This window comes from Leuresthes tenuis, unplaced genomic scaffold (genome assembly GCF_036924035.1).
Source record: "Leuresthes tenuis unplaced genomic scaffold, fLeuTen1.0.hap1 SCAF_4, whole genome shotgun sequence".
In the NCBI taxonomy this organism is placed as follows: domain Eukaryota; kingdom Metazoa; phylum Chordata; class Actinopteri; order Atheriniformes; family Atherinopsidae; genus Leuresthes; species Leuresthes tenuis.
In genome coordinates, this window is record NW_027325358.1 from 19,883,338 (window position 1) to 19,901,665 (window position 18,328).

Genomic DNA, 18,328 nt, shown 5'->3' on the forward strand with positions numbered 1-18,328 from the left:
AACAAGTCTGATCCACAACGGAGCATGTAGCAGACACAAAATGCATTCTGCCAAAGTAGCTGTGTCTGTGCTTCTTTGTTTCTATTTTTCTGCTGCCCAAATTATTGTGCTATCATTCGATGCTTGAATTTGTGTTCTCCAAATTTGTAACAAAATTCTATATCTAAATTGACTCTGACTGAAAATATCATATAGATTATTTTTGCGAAACAAAAATCTCAAAATTGACTCATGAAGCCAAGTTAAGCAATGTGGTATATAAAGACTAATTATAGCCACCTTTGTGTTTCTAACTGCAGATATAATTGGATCTTCTTTGCAAAAACACAAATAGTTATTGTCCTTTTTTCTCTTCAGTGTATTGCAAAATTACAGAGCTCACGTTTGATACCCCTGGATTTATATGTGAGCAAACAATATGGCTATATTCAATTAAATGTTATTGTGGTATCACATATAGTACAGTAAGAGTAGCTGAAACCTTAATGGGATACTTTCAAAGGGTTTGATTGTCTAGATTTTACATATTAATGTAGGAGCAAACAACTCATTCATATGTAAAGATATACTGAAAAGTAGTGTCTGCCGTACCAGAAAATCAAGTCACTCTTCTTCTCACTCTTTGATTAACATCCGTTGCACGTTAGGGCACAAGTCACTCCCACATTCTCCTAAGTGGTCAGACTGAGGCAACCTTCCAGATTTTTGTCCACCAAATAAACCACATTCGTCAGCTAAAAAGGTATGAGACAAAGAAGAGGACGAGACTGGAGTCTCCTTTGGTCTAGCTTTCCAGCACTTGAGAGCCCTTCTTGCTGCTTAAGGGCATCAAGCTAAATCTGATTTCGGCTCAATTAGTTTTCTCTATCGAATCAAGTGTCATACGTTGCACCTTTAAAGTCGGTTTGCTTCATTTTCTCTGTTAAACACTTGGTTTAAAAGCAGCCAGGATGTGTTCAACACAATCATATTTTGTTGAATATCATTCAAAGGTATGAATTTGCTTATTGGTCTTAATGAATATTAATTTTTCATGATCTCAGCATAAAAAATGCAACTCGGCGCTGAAGGTTACAGAGCACTATACGACATGACACGACAACGTGCTCCTTTTCACATTTTAAACACAGTCTTGCACGACACAAGATTTCTATCTGTTCTTTAATTAAAAGCTGAAATATCAACCACTTGAATCCAATTAATATCCATGTATGAATTTACATAACATATAAACCACACAGCATAGGGGATTGTATAGAGTATGTACACACAGCAACATTTACAATTATACCATTTGTGACAGCTTAAAAAGCTGCTTGTATCATTACCTGTATAACAAATGCACTTAATATAACAAAGCACAATAAAAAGAAACTGTTGATTTGTGAGTCTCAGAACTCAATAGCTGATCTGGTATACACATTTCAAGTATCTGAAGATAGTTTGACCAACTTTAGTAGGCTTTGGATAAAGGTAAGGACAGAGAAGGTGCTAAACAGTAGATGTTTGAAATCAAGTGAGAAAAAAAAAAAAGAAAAGCTGCGCTGCTACAGACAAAAAAACAACAGAGGCAAATAAAACCGAAAAACCTCTCTGCATGTACAGGGGTGTTTTTAAAACTGATCTTTTTTTTTTGATCTTCATCTGGAATGGAGTTTTAAGTCACTGCAAATGAACCATTTAAATAAATGGGGAAAAGTAAAGGCTTTTGGCCTGTGTTGTCTAATTGTGATGTCTAATATGCTGTTATCTCCGTTGATCGCATAAGGCCGTTCCTCCAGTACCATAGGTGGCTGTGTGCACTATAATTAAGATTACAGTCCATCATGCACAGCAAAGAAGATGAGGAGGAAGGGGGTTGTTAGATGACAGGACTTCAGATAAGTTTTAATTTTGGCAAAATTGTGTTTCATAACAGGCTGCATGAAAGGGATTTTATCAATTCATTTATTTTTTCTGCTTGAAAAATACCCCTGCACATGTGGGCTAGATCTTAGATTCAACCATTAAAAATGGTCCAAACTTGCTCGTTACTTGCTTTTATATTTTGGGTCAACATTAGGCTTGAAGATATCTAAAAAACAATATTTGACTAGTACAATTTGTCTTTTACATATATTTCCATCTCTAATGCCAAGAGAAGACATTATGTCAATCAAAACAGCCACGGGATGCACCCCTGAACACTTGTTTCACCATCAAATAAATTAAAACCTAATGGCTTGTCAAGGTAAAGCAAAATAGGACTCCAAAGTGAAGGAACAGTCCTTTCTCCAGAAAGAAAAGAGTGAACGAGGGGCCTGGGCAGTGTGAGTCGGGGGACATTGTCATGATAATTAGGTACAGAACATGCATGTTTCTGAGTGTCAAGGTAGTGGGGTGAGAGGAAGGGGATGTACTGCCAAGATCCGCCCATCAGATTAGGTTCAGTCCTCTGTATTCATGTCCAGTTGAGTAAGAGAAACCCACTGTTCTACAGATGCAAACATATTTCAGACACTGTTCACAGGGGCGCCGGAGTGACGAGGGAGGGGCAAGAGAAGGCCCAGGCAGAGTCAGGGGGAGTCACAACAGAGTCAGTTCTCATTGAGATGATTTTCCCTCTTGTTTATTTTTCTGCCCTTCTCTGTCCTTTCAGTCAGAGTCTCCTCAGATTGTGCTCCTCCGTGCAGGAGCCTTTCCTCAAGGTGATGTCATCCACGGCCATCTCTCCACTCCTGCCTCGCCCACGCTCCCCCTTCAGGATCACCTGATGAACAGTAGAACATTGCACGCTGAGCTACTCCCACTGACCAAAGAATGTACAGCTTTACTGTCACAACGCAGACTGTGCCTTTGATGTCACTTGAAAAACAAGGGTACAGACACTCTTTACTACTGTCAAAATGTCTAGAAACAATATGACAAAATTCAATAACTGATGTTTGAGTAAACTTTGGTACATAATCATTGTTATACTTACACTTTCCAGGTCTGTGCCCCATAAAGTGATTTGGGTGTGCCTCCAGCCGTTACCACCTGTTCGGCCCCACACTGCTGGACTGTATTGTTTTCCCTTCTTCACAAACACTTGAAGCATTCCCACATGGTGTCCTGCGAGCTTGTGCCGGAAAGACAGGCACAGATTGCCATCGTTCCAGGGTGGCGTGAGTGGGAGTACCAGCCGGGCCCCTCGTCCAGTCCTCTTGTTTCCTGTTTCGGGGATTGTCAGGTACCGCCCACCTGTGGAGAAAAATAAGGGAGATTATGGCCAATTAATGTAAGGACAGTAACATACATTGTCATAATGGACAACATTTGTGTTCATGGATAATGTTGCAGCAGAAAAGGAGGCCCTGCTGTGAGATAATCTTCTAAACTGGTGCATTGCCAGTGAAAGCCACTTAGTTACGCAATAATGAAAAGAATAAATATTTCAAATGCAGGAAGCAGATCCAGCAGATAGAGGGAGCTGGTTCAATAATTATTTCTATTATGTTTTTTCTTTTTGACTTACGTTCATCTATCTATCTATCTTTCTTTGGGGAAACTGACCTTTAAGACAGTATGTAAATAGCCAGTTGATGAACACTTGATCCACTTATATTCCTTGGCGTAAAAATACAGCAAGCTCCTTATTAATTTTTTTATTCAAGTTTATTCAACTCGCAGTTGTTGATAGCAGTACCATAGTTTTGAAAATTTTAATGTGAAAAGAGCTTCTGGGGAATAGCTGATTAATGCTGATGTATGCATTTTGCTTCTCTGGCAGAGCCACATATGGTGGGTGTTAACCACAGTGAAGTGTCTTCAGGCCACAGAGGCTTTCTGCATAAGTTATGAGCTTCCTCCAAGTCTAAGCCATTCCTCTTGCAGGCATGTCTGCCTGTGGCTGTCTATCAAAAGGATGTTAAATGATGCGGAGTAAACAGTTACATCCATCACAACTCAAAAGGTGGGATTTTAAAAAAAAGACCATCTTTAACTACAATTAAGGCTTTTAAGATTCCACATACACAGACTGCTGCTAATTAAAGGAATTATTCATAGTCAGCACACAGCCTGTGATTTAATGTTAATCATTTTCCAGGAAAATAAAAAGGTCTCAGCAAAATCCTTCAATTGTACTAATGAGGGGAAAAAATAAATAAATATGGCCTCAGTCTGGATGTCTGGAGTCAGTTGGCTGCACAGACCAGATGCAGGTATTGTTACTTAAACAGCGACACGGCCCTGCAGTGTTTAGACTTCAGACATCCGAGTCCTCTCAGCATAATTTACCATGTCTTCTCCTCGCCTGCACCCAAAGAAAAAACAGTGTTGTATTTCCATTTAATGGGCCACGTAATCCACTTCTCATTTGCATCGCTTTGTAGAATAAAGCACTAATCTACAGAGAGCACTAACTACTTCCCTCAAGTAATTTTGATCTTGACCTGTAATTGAACAGAACAAAACTGATCTGTTTAGATTGTCTGCCTGTGTTTTCATGTGCATGCATGTATTTAAGGAACAACCACTTTTCCTCATTAAAAGTGTGAAAGTGAGATGTATTGATACCCGCCCTTCAATTACCTGTCGGGTCAGGCGTTGTCTCCCAATGCAGGTCTCCGTCTTTGTCCCTGATCCAACCGCAAAGACCATCATCAAAGGAGCAGCTCAGATAGCCTGACGCTAAATAGAACAACACATTTAAGATAAGTGGAGGACACAGACATATCCACAATGCTCAAATCTGCTCTCTTGCTGTGTGTCTCCAGCATCAGTGGGAGGACTGCTGAAACTCCATCCAGTTATAACATAATAGATAAAAATGAATGTTGTAATTTCATGGAGAGATCTGACGCACTGAAGAAAGAATCAAGTTGAAATGGGGGTGCTTGTATTCATCGAAGAAAAAAATGAAATAAAAGTTAGTGGAATTGCTGATATTGGTGTGTTTGTGACTGTGTGCTCTTCTATGCAAATTGAAAATTGTATGCAAGTAATACATCATAATAAGATAAATTATATACAACCAATGGCCATAATTTTTAATGACTGATGGTTTCTTTCCTTGTGGAAATAGATGTAGAGACAATAACATTAAGGCAATACTTGAAATTATGTTTTCCTGCACAAATTGGTTCAAAGGTAAGGGTAACATCCATCATTTTGGCCCTGAAACAGGGTTTCTGGGTAGAAAAAAAAAAGAAACTTTCAGTTAATTTTCAGAACCAATAAAAATTCCTCCTCTCTTTATACACTATGCAATGATACACTATGAACCAAACCAAATCATTAAGCAATTTAATCTATGCACCACTAGTATCAATAAATCATGTTGTGCAAACATGACAGATAATGCCATCTCCTCACAAAAGCTCGCTGTTGTTTTTGTGGAGACTTCGGCAATAAGTGCTATTAAGTCATTTTGAGCAGAGAACTGATGTCCTTCCAAACGATCCATTAATAATTTAGGCAATTGAGCAAGCACATTATGAGAAGTGGTACACTTTGGCAGTGCACTCTGGGCTGTGAGCTGTGATTGAAACTGATACATCCAGATGTCATGTGTCCCCTCCTGCTGAAAACCCTATCAAAACACATCTGGTCGCTGTAATACCTTCACCTTGGCAACGGCACTGCAGGGGCTGATTGTCAGTTTCACTTTGCCCATGGCTCATGTGGCTTGTCTGTCATCATTTAAGACCAATGAGCAGGGCTATTGCCAGTTGTGTCTGTCATATGTGTCGTATTTACCTGGGTCATCCTTGGCTTCATCTGCTGTGTTGCCAAGCTCAATGTCAAAGTCGGTGTCGAGGACAGTGTTCTGACCATGGTTTCGAGGGACTGAGGACAGACAGACAGACAGACAGAAAGAGAGAGACACACGCAGGTTTTGATAAAGGATTAACCAAAATATTATATTTGTTCACTGTCACTGTTAACTGCACAGGGCTGTTATACGGCTTTGTTTCATCGCTCAACAAAAGGACTTTTACAAGGATGAATCAATGCCAAGGTTTAGTGCCTGCATGTAAAGGGCTCGGTACATTTAGAAAAAGTGCACCGATGATCAAAGCGATCAGAAAAAAAAAGCCTGTGAGAACACCAGAAGTCAAATGTGAGTCAGAAAAAGGAAAGGTGTGACGGTTCATCTGATGCAACGTCTGGGCAAATGCTGCTGCTGCACGCAACTGTGAGATCATGCACATGCACACAGGGCACAGCAAGGCCCGAAATAGCCTTTATCCCCCACCAGTGGGGTCACAGAGCACAAAATACTGTAGGCCAAGCTGTGTTATCAAAGGTCAAATGTGTCCAACTTAAAACTTTTTTCTTTTTATGCTTAATAAACTTCTAAGAGATGCTTTGTTTTTTTACAAAGCATAATTGATTTGTGATGATTTATGGAAAAGGTTAAAATTATTTTTAACATGAACAGTATTTGCAGATAAGACAGTTGAATTTAATGGAAAATTATTCATAAAACTGTTGATTGCATTCATGGGCTTTGTTTTGGCTATGACTGACCTGTAACACACTTGAACTGTCAACCCCCAGAATCTCTAACATGTGCCACCTCCAGTCAGCCTCAGCACTGATAAGGCCCACCCCTACGCTGGGTCAGGACCACCTGACAAAGTGCAGTAGCCTGTCTGTCGGAGGAATCTGAGAGCTGGGAGGTCATGCTCACACCAGGCTCTCCAGCAATTCCTGGCATCCAGATCTCTGCGCGTCTGTCTTTGTGCCCCCAGTGAAACCTTGCGTTAAGTAATCAAGTAAAAGTACAGTATAAAGACTAAATCCAGTGTTACACTGATTGAGTCAGCAGTGACTTCAGAGATGATAAAAAAATAAAAAATACTGGAAAAAATTATTCCAGTTTAGACACATAGTATAAAAAACATTCCCAACATTCCTGTGACATTAAGTGGTATTCAGCGGATAAGCTAAGATAACATATATAAAGACATGCAACCTCCCAGATCTTCTTCCCCCGTCTTGACAATCACAGCTAATGGAAATATATCTATACTGCTCAAAACAACAGACTTATTTGAAGTCAAAAGCCAAGCACTTTTCTGGGGGAAATGCCCTGGTTATGCCTGTGGGATCCACAGAACTCACTGTCAGCTGTCTTCATATAACTTTGCCTCTTGCACCAAGTAGCTCAAATGACAACTTCACACAGAAAGGTCAATGACTTATCCAGAGTAACCTCGACGCTGCATAAAAAACCACATTCTTATATCTTTTTGAGATATCTTACAGAAATGTAAGATATCTCAAAATGTTACAATTAGCATGACAGCTAGGGGTAGCTCTGTCTCCTTTGTTGAACAAGACACAGAAAATGTTAAAACACACTAATCCCAAACATTACTACAATCCACACTTGACTTTGTGGTTTATTCCATCCTGATATTTGAGGGAGGGGGTCAGTAAAAAAACAAATGAAAAAAGGGATTTGTTTTGTTCTGCTAAAATGTTGAGAAAAACAAACTCAGCAGAACATTCTTTCCCTGGACTCTGTGCGGTTTGGAAACACATACAGCGTATTCACTAACTTATTTTTCAGATGCAGCATTGACAACTTTAGGGGCAAGCCTTGTATCCATAAAAAACAGCTCTGCTTTTAGCCTGATGTAAATTAATTTTTGACAGAATGCAGGATGCTCAAAAGTTTTAATTTGTCTCAGAAAACTGCTTTTTTATCCTTTTTCTATAGAACATAACATTTTGACAAGCTTTAATGACATGTATTTAGTTAGTTAGTATGTCATATTATCTAATTATATTTTATTTATACTATATTCACAATATATTATCTATCATCATTTCTTTCCATTTGTAAGCACTGTTGATCCTCAAATGCAACTTTTCAACTTTAACTTAATAAGCGTCTTCTTTAACATTCTGAAAACTCAGATAAAAACTCTGACCTATATAGAAATACAACCTATAAAGATAGTAGATTCAAGGTTTTCCCTTGCAGTGATGCAAACGTTGACTGCATGGGTCCCCGCTGAGAGGAAATTACAAAACTCTGAGTAATCTCTGACAACAGTAAACACCTGCAATGGAGATACAGCTGAGGCGCTATTCAAGCCATGAGACATTTACTAATTTTGATTTCTATTTCCGTCTAATTTCTTGAATAATTACTGTGTGATGTCTCTCCTCCCTCGCCCACTCATCTTCTAACTATCGTCTTCAGGAAGCTCTGGTTTTTAGAACTGCTCTGCCGGGTGCAAACTATTAGACTGATGTCTCCCCCAAGCAGCGCAGACAGGTGTTAATGTAATCTTCTCTCCTTTTTCCTTTTTCTAATTATGAGATGCCATCTGGCAAGAAGGGTAGTAACCACAGTATCTCACCTATTATCTCTGTACTAAGCTGCTGAAGTCACCTTCCATGTACAACAGGCTTAATGTTAGGGGTTGGTAAAGCAGCCTCCAAGCAATTTTGCTTCATATGAGCCAGAATTTATTGAAATCTTTTACATTGCTCTTGGGTAATCATTCTAAAGGCTTTAAAAATTATACTAATACTAAAGTACTAATTTTAAATTGTGTCTTTGGGTTCTTTGTTGCTCGCAATCTGCCACAAAGACACGTCATTTGTTAGTTAGTTGCAGCTATGAAAATGACCGTAGATAACACAGTTTGACAGACATAAAATCGTGTTTTTGAACCAAAAATATGAAAAAAATGTGAAGCTCTAAAGACGAAGTGGTTGGTCTAAAATATCTAAAAGGGAAGAGTGAAGTGTCCTTAAGAAATGAGGGGGGGTTCCCACAAAAACCTGACACAGGACCTGAGAGATACATCTGACCCTTCAGTTCATCTATCTACTGTTCACTGAAGCCTAATCAGACATGATCCCCGTGGAAGGGATGCTGTCAGAAAACCGTTCTTATTGAAAGGCAAACAGGGAGAAAGATTGAGGTATACTAAATTTCAAAAGAACTGCACTGAACATCAGTGGTAACAACACTTATAGAGTGATGAATGTTTGAATAAATCATTCTTTCCTAATTTCGTGTCAGCCTAATGGCTAATGCAACTTATTCCTTGTCCAGAAAACATCAAAAACACTATATATACTTACATTTACTGTTGTGGAGTTCCAAATAATACAAATTAACCTGAAGAAAAATCAGTTTTATACATAAACACAGTTGATAGTGACTTCAGCACCAAACCGAATATGGTTGACCTAATGAGTCATGTCGGCAGGGATTATCTCATGAAGAAACACTTTCCTGTTTTAAAAAGGACGATGTTCTTACTGTTGGAAGAAAGCAAAAGATAATTGCTATGATTTCCATCTTTGTTAGGGCAGAGAGATACAATTTCAACTGCCTCTCATTATTTGGAGTCCCCTTCAATTATTTGGTTTTGATCCAACTAAAATAAAGACTGATGATACACTTTGAATAAATTTGCCGTTAAAGACTCATGCTAGGCAGCAAGCACTGTGTCACGTGGATAAACAACAGCCTGGCTGAGCACCAGCCTACTTTAGCGGTGTGATTAGTGAGGCTGTTTTGTTATCTTGTACATAGAGGACATTATTTCCACATAATATCTGTATAAACGTGCAATTTGTGGTTGCATACAGCTGGATTCAATTCACTCTTTATCTTGAACTCTCCTGTATGAGAGGCAGAAGTGTAGCAGTTGACTGTTCTGAAACTGCTAACTGTGCAAGCTACAACAAAGTACACTGCTCCTTGTGCCTCATATCCAAACTTATTTTTCATTTACATAATATATTGCTATAAAACGTTTCCAAAAATGTACACATACACATACATAAACATACACATACACATACACATACACATACATATATATACTAGATACATATACTGGAACTACTTATTCTGAATGCATGTTTGACTGACACATTATATGAAAAATTGCACTTGTGTATGGGTACTGAAAGTCCCTTGAGTGTCCCTCCTCTTTATGAAGTATTTCAGTTCACTGTCTTTGCTCTACAACCTGCAGCTTTACTGTTTCACTCAGTGTCACCACTCCAGTCAGCATTGTTTTCCCCACGCACAGCAGATATTCTCAGGGAAACTGGTGAACAATCACTGTGCACCACCAGCACCAAACAGCTATCACTCAAGGTAAACAGCTAGCAGCTTGACGTTTTCTTTTGGAAACATCATCTCATTGCCAGGTTACCACTCAGAATGACTGCTTATGTTAGTATAATAGCAACTGTTTACTTACAACTCTAAAAAGTAAAACTGGAAAGTTTTTGCATTCACGGACATTACTAATCTTTGGAAAGCGACCCCTAACTGCATGATTACTCAGTTAAGGAAAATTAAATCTGTATCCGTGACTCAAGCTATTCAATTATGTTTGTGAATGCAGATCTGGATAATAAGTCAATTATTGTGTATCTTAACTGCAAGATAGTTTTCAAAGAGACCTGCATTAATGTTCAACTGTTTTCTGATATAAAATAAAAGAGCAGCTCTTACTGTGGACATCCCCTCTCTGTTTGGTGACCTCCTTCTGGATGGTGTTGTCCACTGGTGTGACGGGAGGGGGTGGGGGTTGTCTGGTGGGAGCCACAGGTCTCGTTGGGATGTAGGGTTTGCGTGTAGGTATTGCTGGCTTTCTCGTTGGGACAAAAGGCTTTTGGGTGGGAACTGCCGGCTTGTTCGGAGGTGGGGTGGCCCTCCTGGGAGGCGGGGTGACCCTCCTGGGAGGCGGGGTGGCTTTAGTTGTTGTTGTGGTTGGTGCTTTGGGGATAATAGGGAAGACTCTCTTTTGAGTCACTGGCGGGCGGGTGGTGGTGGTCCTCCTGTGATCCTTATCCGGGATGTGGTTGTGATGATTTGGAGGCAGTTTGCCTGGTCTCGGGGGGTCAATAACCACCTTTGGAATGGCTGAAATCATAAGAGAATGCAGATGGAGCACTGAAATATGAGCACTTACAAGTTAATGAGGCATAGAATTGCAGACTAACTGCAATGATTAGCCTGGCTTTTACTGAGGAGGGCTTTATTTCATCCACTGAGACTTCTACTGATATCTATTAACTAAATGTTGGCATCCTAAACAAATTGGGTGTCTCATATGTCACTGAAGCAGAAGCTTACAGCTGGCAAAGAAGACTGGGGGTTCACATTCACTTAGAAGCACAGATTGAAAGTTGGCTTTATGGTTACACACATACTAAACCAAATGGCAAATGTTTAGCAAATGCTTGCTTTCCTGAAATAAAGATTGCCTTCTCGTAGCATTATATCGCTCATGTGGTCACCCTGATTGATAATTCTTTGTGTGCTCGCAGCCAGAGGCAGAGCAGCGTCAAGCTGAAACTGCTCTGTGTGTGTGAAATGATTCCTGTGCTCAAGCTGTTGTAACCCTGAGATCATTCTTGCTGATGAAATCAAAGGTACTCCTCCTTTTCTTTTGTTCCTCTACTCATTGTTCATGTCTGGAGCAGACAGAGCGATTGGGGGTTGGGGTCTCTGGTCATAAGGGCTACATGAGGGAGGAATGAGTGTGGATAAAGGCAAATGGTTTGAACTTGGTTATTCCCTTCTCAGGTTGCAAGTCACTTTGATATGTGATACACAAATAGGATACTGCAACTCGACTCTCTGAACACTTGTGTCTCGCATCCATTGGGCAAGTGACAAAGTGAGGTATTTGCAAGAGGCATCCTCTTTGCTCGTCTCCCTGGACTGTTACATTAGTTGTGTCAGTCAGATGATTAAATGACTGTGGAAAATAGATGACTGTAAAAACTGCAGCCGCACTGCTTAATGGACTGCATGTCAGCGAGTAGAAGGAGATAAACTACCAGAAATATTTCACATTTGATGATGACTCCCCCTTTTGGTTGATTAAAAAGGCCACATGGCAAAACTGGAGTCAGTCTGTGCACATGTGATAAAGGTTCAGGGTGATTTAAGTAATGACTGACAGCCATTACAAAGAAAGGAATTTCAGCCTCGGCTCTCTGTTTGCAAAGCTATTCCTCACTCTCTCTTGCTTTCCCATCGTTTTAAAAAACACGGGGCAAAGAAAATAAAAATGGGAGGCCCCTTTCCTCTTTGCAAAAGTGAACATCGGGCCCAGCGTTTTGTTCCCCGGTCTTACGTTTACAGTCGTGACCCATCCCCCTGTAGCCATCCTTGCATTTGCACTTGTATGAGCCTGGCGTGTTGTAGCAGGTGGCAAAGCTGCTGCAGTGACTTTGACCTAAAGAGCACTCATCCACATCTGAAAGAGAATAGAAACATAAAAACATTCAGTGCAAGTGGGAAAAGCTTCAGACATAACAGCAGAATATCAAAGGTTAATTGCTTCTCGAGTGCTCGAAGGAGGGCTCAAAGTTTACGCCCTTTGGCTAGCAAAAGCTCTCCAGTGAATGATGGTGATTCTTTCATGAATGCCTAAGCACAATCATTATGAGTGCTGTGGGAAAAATCCTCCCCAAAACACAGATTCAATAGTTCTGCACAATGGTTTTTATTTCTGCACATCTATCGAAATGCCTTGACTTAGGTGACCCCTAATCGGTTTTGCTGCTAATTTTATATTAATTATACTAATTCTAAATAAATTCCTAATACATTCCAAATGTATGGTATTGTTTATGATTAGTCTCTGCAGAGTGATAAGTATTAAGAGAAAAATACTTTTTAAAGTGTTGCACAGTGTAGTGGTCACATAATAATGACACCATCAGTAAGCATGGATCAGTTTATAGGAGAAAGGAGTTGCATTAGCTGGTGCTTGACCAAGCATGAATTTCTATTTCATGTCTACCAATTTTCTCATGAACAGTTATCTATGATCGCCTTCTTTCTGTCTTGTGTCTCATTTAGTTAAAACATAGATGAACGTGAAACAAAAGTTAGCACATTGATCTGTATAGCATCTGAGTGTAATACTAGTACAAAAAGATGGAGATATCATTAACAATAATAATAATAATAATAATAGCCAATACATGCAGTAGAACAGTTTTCTCTGACATGTGGTGGCCTAAAGCTAACAAATAGCATTAAGTGAAAACATTAATATAAAGCGCAATTCTGTTCAAATCGTACTTTGAAAAAACAAAAAAAGGACAGAATCACTGATCTTTTCTAATGTTGAATCATATTTTGAAAATGAAGCGTTCAAAGCCGCTCCTGCAACAATAGAAATGAGCATTTGTCCATGCATGTCCAAATTGCCTGAATATCTTAGGATATATTTGACCCTTGTGTGTTTAAACTGCAAAAAGCAGCAAAGAAACTGTGACGGTACCTATGCACTGATATTTTCCATTGATGTATTGCAGGTCAAACCCTTCATGGCACTTGCAGATGTAGCTACCAAAAGTGTTGATGCATTTCCTGAACCTGGGACACACTGCTATCCCTGCTGCACATTCATCCACGTCTGCATGAGGAAAAAAAAAAAAAAGGTACAGATTTCCACAAAAATGAAAACATTCACCTAGAATAACATAATGCATTCACCTAGCTTTACTAAAAAGCACCTTGTAGTTTTTATTTTTTACACATACTATAACATCCACTCAAAGTAAACAATGCCATATAAAAGAAAGTGCATTTCTAAACTGAATAAACACTACTTCTCATAGCTGAAAACTTTTACATCTACCCAATTTTGCATTCACTCCAGTGTACATAACAAAATACACATTACCTTGTATCGTTGTTGAAAGAGCTTTTCTAAGTATTTCTGTGAGGCACCTAAGGTTTCAGAGCATTAATATTTAGACCAAGGGAGACTTGATGCATTTGCTTTGAGATTATTTGCTAATTTGCAGTTATGGCACTGTGATGCCACAGTCTGTTTTGTTGTTTATTTAGGAGCACCCAAAAAAAGCGCTGACACACCTGGGAACGCTAGGAGAACAAGAAAGTGAAGTCCGTAAACAGAGCTCCCTCCTTCCCTTAACGACATCAGCAAGGTTCCTAATCCCAAACTGCTTCAGTGGAGCTGCCTAATGGCCAAAAGCTGGAGGCTGTGACGCCATTATGCATCTGCTGCAACTGTCAAGTGTTTCATCATAAACAACTAACAAATGCACCTTGAATGTAAATTTCATTGTGGTATATAATTTACCTTTTGAATAAATACAGTATTTGTCATTTAATTCAGATCACTGTGTAAAGATATTATATTGGTTTGAAAAAGTTAAAAAGCTCCGACTTCACTGCACTGTAGCAAATCATTGAGCAACAGATTTAACCCCACGGTCCCAGTTATATACTTACCAACAAAATGAACCTCTCAGCGGCAGTCATTTGACAACTTGCGTGACACATTAAGCATCTGTTATTGGAAGCAGTATCAAACTATGAAGCTGTCTCATTTGCAACAGCACAAAAACATCCTCAAACAAATGTTGTCAATATTCAGAGGCTTTTACTAGATTTGTTGCAGAGCAAAAACTAAGACACTATCTCCCTCTAATGGATCACAAGACATTCCTCTTTATGGATTCCTGGCTGAGTACAGTTTCAGTAAACAAATGCTGCAGCAGTTTCTTACAATCTGCTGTAATCTAAAACAGACTGGTACTCAGTTAAACATATGGGCACATACTTAACAAACTGCTAATGCAGAAAAGGTATTTATCAGATATCTTTCAACCTGAATTACTGCCGTTCATCATCTAGAAGCCAGCTAATACTTTTAAATTTAGTGAATTCATCTAGTCTCTTGATCTCACGTGCGGTTTTTAAGTTAATTAATCTATATATTGAACTTTTTAAAAAAAATTTTTTTTACAAAGACTGAACAAAAAAATAAATGAGTGATATTCCTTTTTTCTCACTGACTGCTCCTGCTCTCATAATTCATACCATAAATTATATGGTAGGAAGCAAGTAATAGAGGCTTTGGTTATGTTGTTTCCTTTCAGTAAAATTAACCAACACTGCTTCCGATAAGCAGATGATGCCACAGTGTATAGCCAGTAATCGTTTTGTAACTTGAACTGAACATGTTTTCTTTCTTTGTGAAGTGCCCTGACATAAACTAGGTTGTGAATTGGCGCCGCATAGACAAAACTACATCTAATAATGAGTGACTAAATGAAGGAATTTGTGAATGAATCACTGCTTTCTCTCATTGTAAACACTGTAAGTAAGCAAAGCTGTGATGTGGAGTCAAGTAGTGTTATTGTATTCAACAAAGTGATGAACAGACTGTTTATCTGTGTTTCCATTGTGAGACTAAGAACATCTTCCTAGTGAAAGATGAACTGTGACCAGTGAGTCCATTGAAGAATTTCTTTAGATTTCAAAGAACAAAACTAAAGAATATCTATAAATTTTACAAAAGTCTTAATGTTGTCTTAGGTCACCAGTTCTTCACCCTAAAATTGGACCTTTAATGCATTTTATAGGACTTTGTTACTGGAAATACAGGTTCATAAATGTCTTCAAGAAAAAAATAAACGAATAACCCATTTATAAATCTAGTTTCATAAAACAGTTGTGCATCACCTCTTTGAACGTCAAGGCTCTGATTACTAAAAGGAAAAACACTTTTATAAAACTATACATTTTGACATCCACATCCATAAAGATCCCGAGCCATTCCTTTGTAAACTGTTGTAACACCTGTAGCAAGCAACCTTTTCGTCCCCTCCTCCATGCTTCTTCGTGATGAATGTCCACCCTCTCTGTTCTAGTAACCCGCCCCCATTAGCCAACTAGCAGTTAAGTGGGACGATAAAGCAGTATAACAGGAAGAGCTCAGACTGAAGCAGCCTGTGTTTATACCTGACACAGGTTAACATGGGCGGGCTCCTCCTGAGCACATAACCCTAATCCATTGCTAAAAAAGGTAGATGGTTTAAGTGGTGTAAAGTCTCAATTTGGTTGAAAAAGCAGCAAAAAATTGGTGACATCCTTTATCAAAGCATAAAGATACACTGGTACATATCTTAGAAGAATTCAACTTGAATGCCTTGCTTCTTAACCAGATCTGTTCCAATATTGAGTTTTTACTTACATTTTTTTTTTTTATTATTGATCATCATTGTGTAAACTTACAGGCTGAGAAAACTACACACTGCTTCATATCAGCTGCTCATGGACAAGAGTGGTAACATGCGGCTCAGTTTTCAGGCCTGTGGAGATATATTAAGACTGGGACGCACCCACACAGGTTCTTCCATCTGGAGCCAGCTGTAGCCCCGGCGATGGACACTGACATTGGACCTCTCCTTTCAGCACCTCACATCCATACTGGCAGTTGGCCATACCACAAGTGCGAGTGTCTGATGGAAAAGAAAAACAGCACCACATGTTAACTCATGCTGGTGCCACAAGGGAATACAAAGAGGAACAGTTTAGACTGCCCTCACCCACACTTTTTTCCCCTCTCCCATCCACACGCATGCTCCTTATCCTCCAGCCAGCTTGTAAGAGCCTGGCCACTCGCCTGCCTTTTCTGATATTAGCCAGCTTGACCCCAGGGTGCAGCTGACAGAACAGCACACACTCTACCATTATTAGATTCCTCTGCTGTGCGGTTGCTACGTGCTCACACCTTAGCTCAAGCAGTCCTTCAACCTCTTTGATCCTTTCTTATTTCAAAGACTGATAATTCATCTCCACCATATTGAATTGGCAGCGTGCAGAGCCGCCGCTGTTTAGCCATGCTGGGAAGATCAAGACTCTCCAAAATAACAATATAATGGAAATGGAAGATTTTGTTCTGCCTCTCTTGATAAATTCAGACCCAAAAAAGGAAATTAAAAGCAGGGCTCGTGCTGTCGCAGCTACTTCAGCTGCTTCAGGCTTCCTAGAGTACAGTTTGATGAGAGAGGCAGTCTGAGCTGATTAAATGCTACAGTGATCCATTGATCAAAGCAGTCGCAAGGGGGGGAAAAAGTGGAGCAGTAAGGTGTTTAACACCATCACGCTATCATTACAAAACAATCCCCAGAATAATTGTGGATTGCCTGAAGTGGTATGCAATTCAGAATTAAGAAGGGGAAGAATGCATTTTTGTCTGATATAAAAAGAACTAATTAAAATGGGGTAGAGGCAGTCACACCATCCTCAAATGGAAATGTGCAGGGAAAATAGTTATCAGGTGGGAAGCATAATTTACAAGGAGACATGCACAGGCATCAGCTCCCATTTAGTGGAATACCTCAGGGTGTCCAATAAAAACAGCACATTCACTCAAGGGTCCAAAGATTGTGTTTCTTTCATTTTTTTCTTTTCATTTTGCTCAAGTAGGGCGCTTCACAAGTTTTGTTTTGTTTTCTCGTCTTTTTCCTTGGCGCAGAGCTACTATAATGAAGCACAAAAACGTGAAGCTTTAATCAAAACACTCTATCAAAGGATTGCAAGGCTGCTGCCAGAGGTACTCACACAAGAGGGAAAATGTTATGACAGAGGGCATATGTCATCAACATTGCCTCCTGGAACTAAGATTAATACATTTGTACTGAGGTGAAGAACGTCTCAATGGCAACACACACAGACCACAAAACAGAGGCGAGATTATCAGAGAAAGAACAAAACATATATCCGCATTTCAGACGACAATACTAACAGTTTTGTGCGTGTGTGCTTGTAAGACTCACTTCCACAGGTCCCATCGGGCATTAGCATGTAGCCATTTAGGCAGTAGCACTTGTAACTCCCGTACGTGTTCATGCACCTGTGTTTGCAGGGCCTGGGCTTCAGTCCACACTCATTCAGGTCTGCAGACAGAGAGAGACAACATAAGTGGACAGGACGACACAGAGAGAAGCTGTTAGTCAAGGGGCAAAGGTGACGAGGTCAGTCACGTCAAACCTCGCCCCTGCAATCAGGTGGGGGGGTAACATGTCGGTCTGTCTGTCTACGTCTGCCTTAATGTGTGTGTTTTAGAAGAGGTGGGAGGTATCTTGTTGGAAATGAAGTGTTACCGTGTTCTAACAGGCCCTGAACTTCCCTTTTTTTTAGGATTTACCAGGAAGCCAGTGTCAGCTGTTTACCCTCCCATCACCTGCATGTGATAAAAGATGCTATTAAACCCTCTGACTCACCATGACTTCATGAGGTTGGAGCTTCACTCTTTGACAGATAAGTCCACTCTTTCGGTGCAGACATACGAGTAGACAAATCTCACCAAGGACAGCCTAAGAAAATCTGATTAGAGCATGGTGCTGTCTAAGTCCACAGCAGGGAAGACTCATTGGAAAAAGAAATGCACTCTGAGCTCAACATCTGTCAAATGCTTATGCAAATTCAAGCAACACTTTCCTCAGAGCAGAGATTTTGACTCGTCAAACCCAGGTGGAACAAATTGTATTACTAGTGTCTACATACCTTTTATATAATTAGACCCAGAGC

At 39.7% G+C, this 18,328-nt stretch overlaps 1 protein-coding gene across 4 annotated transcripts in view; it reads right to left on the reverse strand.

Moving 5' to 3' along the window:
* Positions 1 to 1,142: 1,142 nt before the first annotated feature.
* The window catches only part of npnta (nephronectin a), a 46,762-nt gene continuing 29,576 nt past the window's right edge, over positions 1,143 to 18,328 (reverse strand). For all 4 annotated transcript variants that reach the window (XM_072384993.1, XM_072384994.1, XM_072384995.1 and 1 more), the window contains 9 exons: positions 17,575 to 17,694; positions 16,135 to 16,254; positions 13,260 to 13,394; positions 12,102 to 12,224; positions 10,469 to 10,879; positions 5,722 to 5,811; positions 4,555 to 4,653; positions 2,963 to 3,222; positions 1,143 to 2,749 (listed from right to left, as the gene is read on the reverse strand). In XM_072384993.1, the coding sequence (XP_072241094.1) occupies positions 2,639 to 2,749; positions 2,963 to 3,222; positions 4,555 to 4,653; positions 5,722 to 5,811; positions 10,469 to 10,879; positions 12,102 to 12,224; positions 13,260 to 13,394; positions 16,135 to 16,254; positions 17,575 to 17,694 (1,469 nt within the window). In that variant the 3' untranslated portion in view covers positions 1,143 to 2,638. The remainder of the gene's footprint in view (positions 2,750 to 2,962; positions 3,223 to 4,554; positions 4,654 to 5,721; positions 5,812 to 10,468; positions 10,880 to 12,101; positions 12,225 to 13,259; positions 13,395 to 16,134; positions 16,255 to 17,574; positions 17,695 to 18,328) is intronic.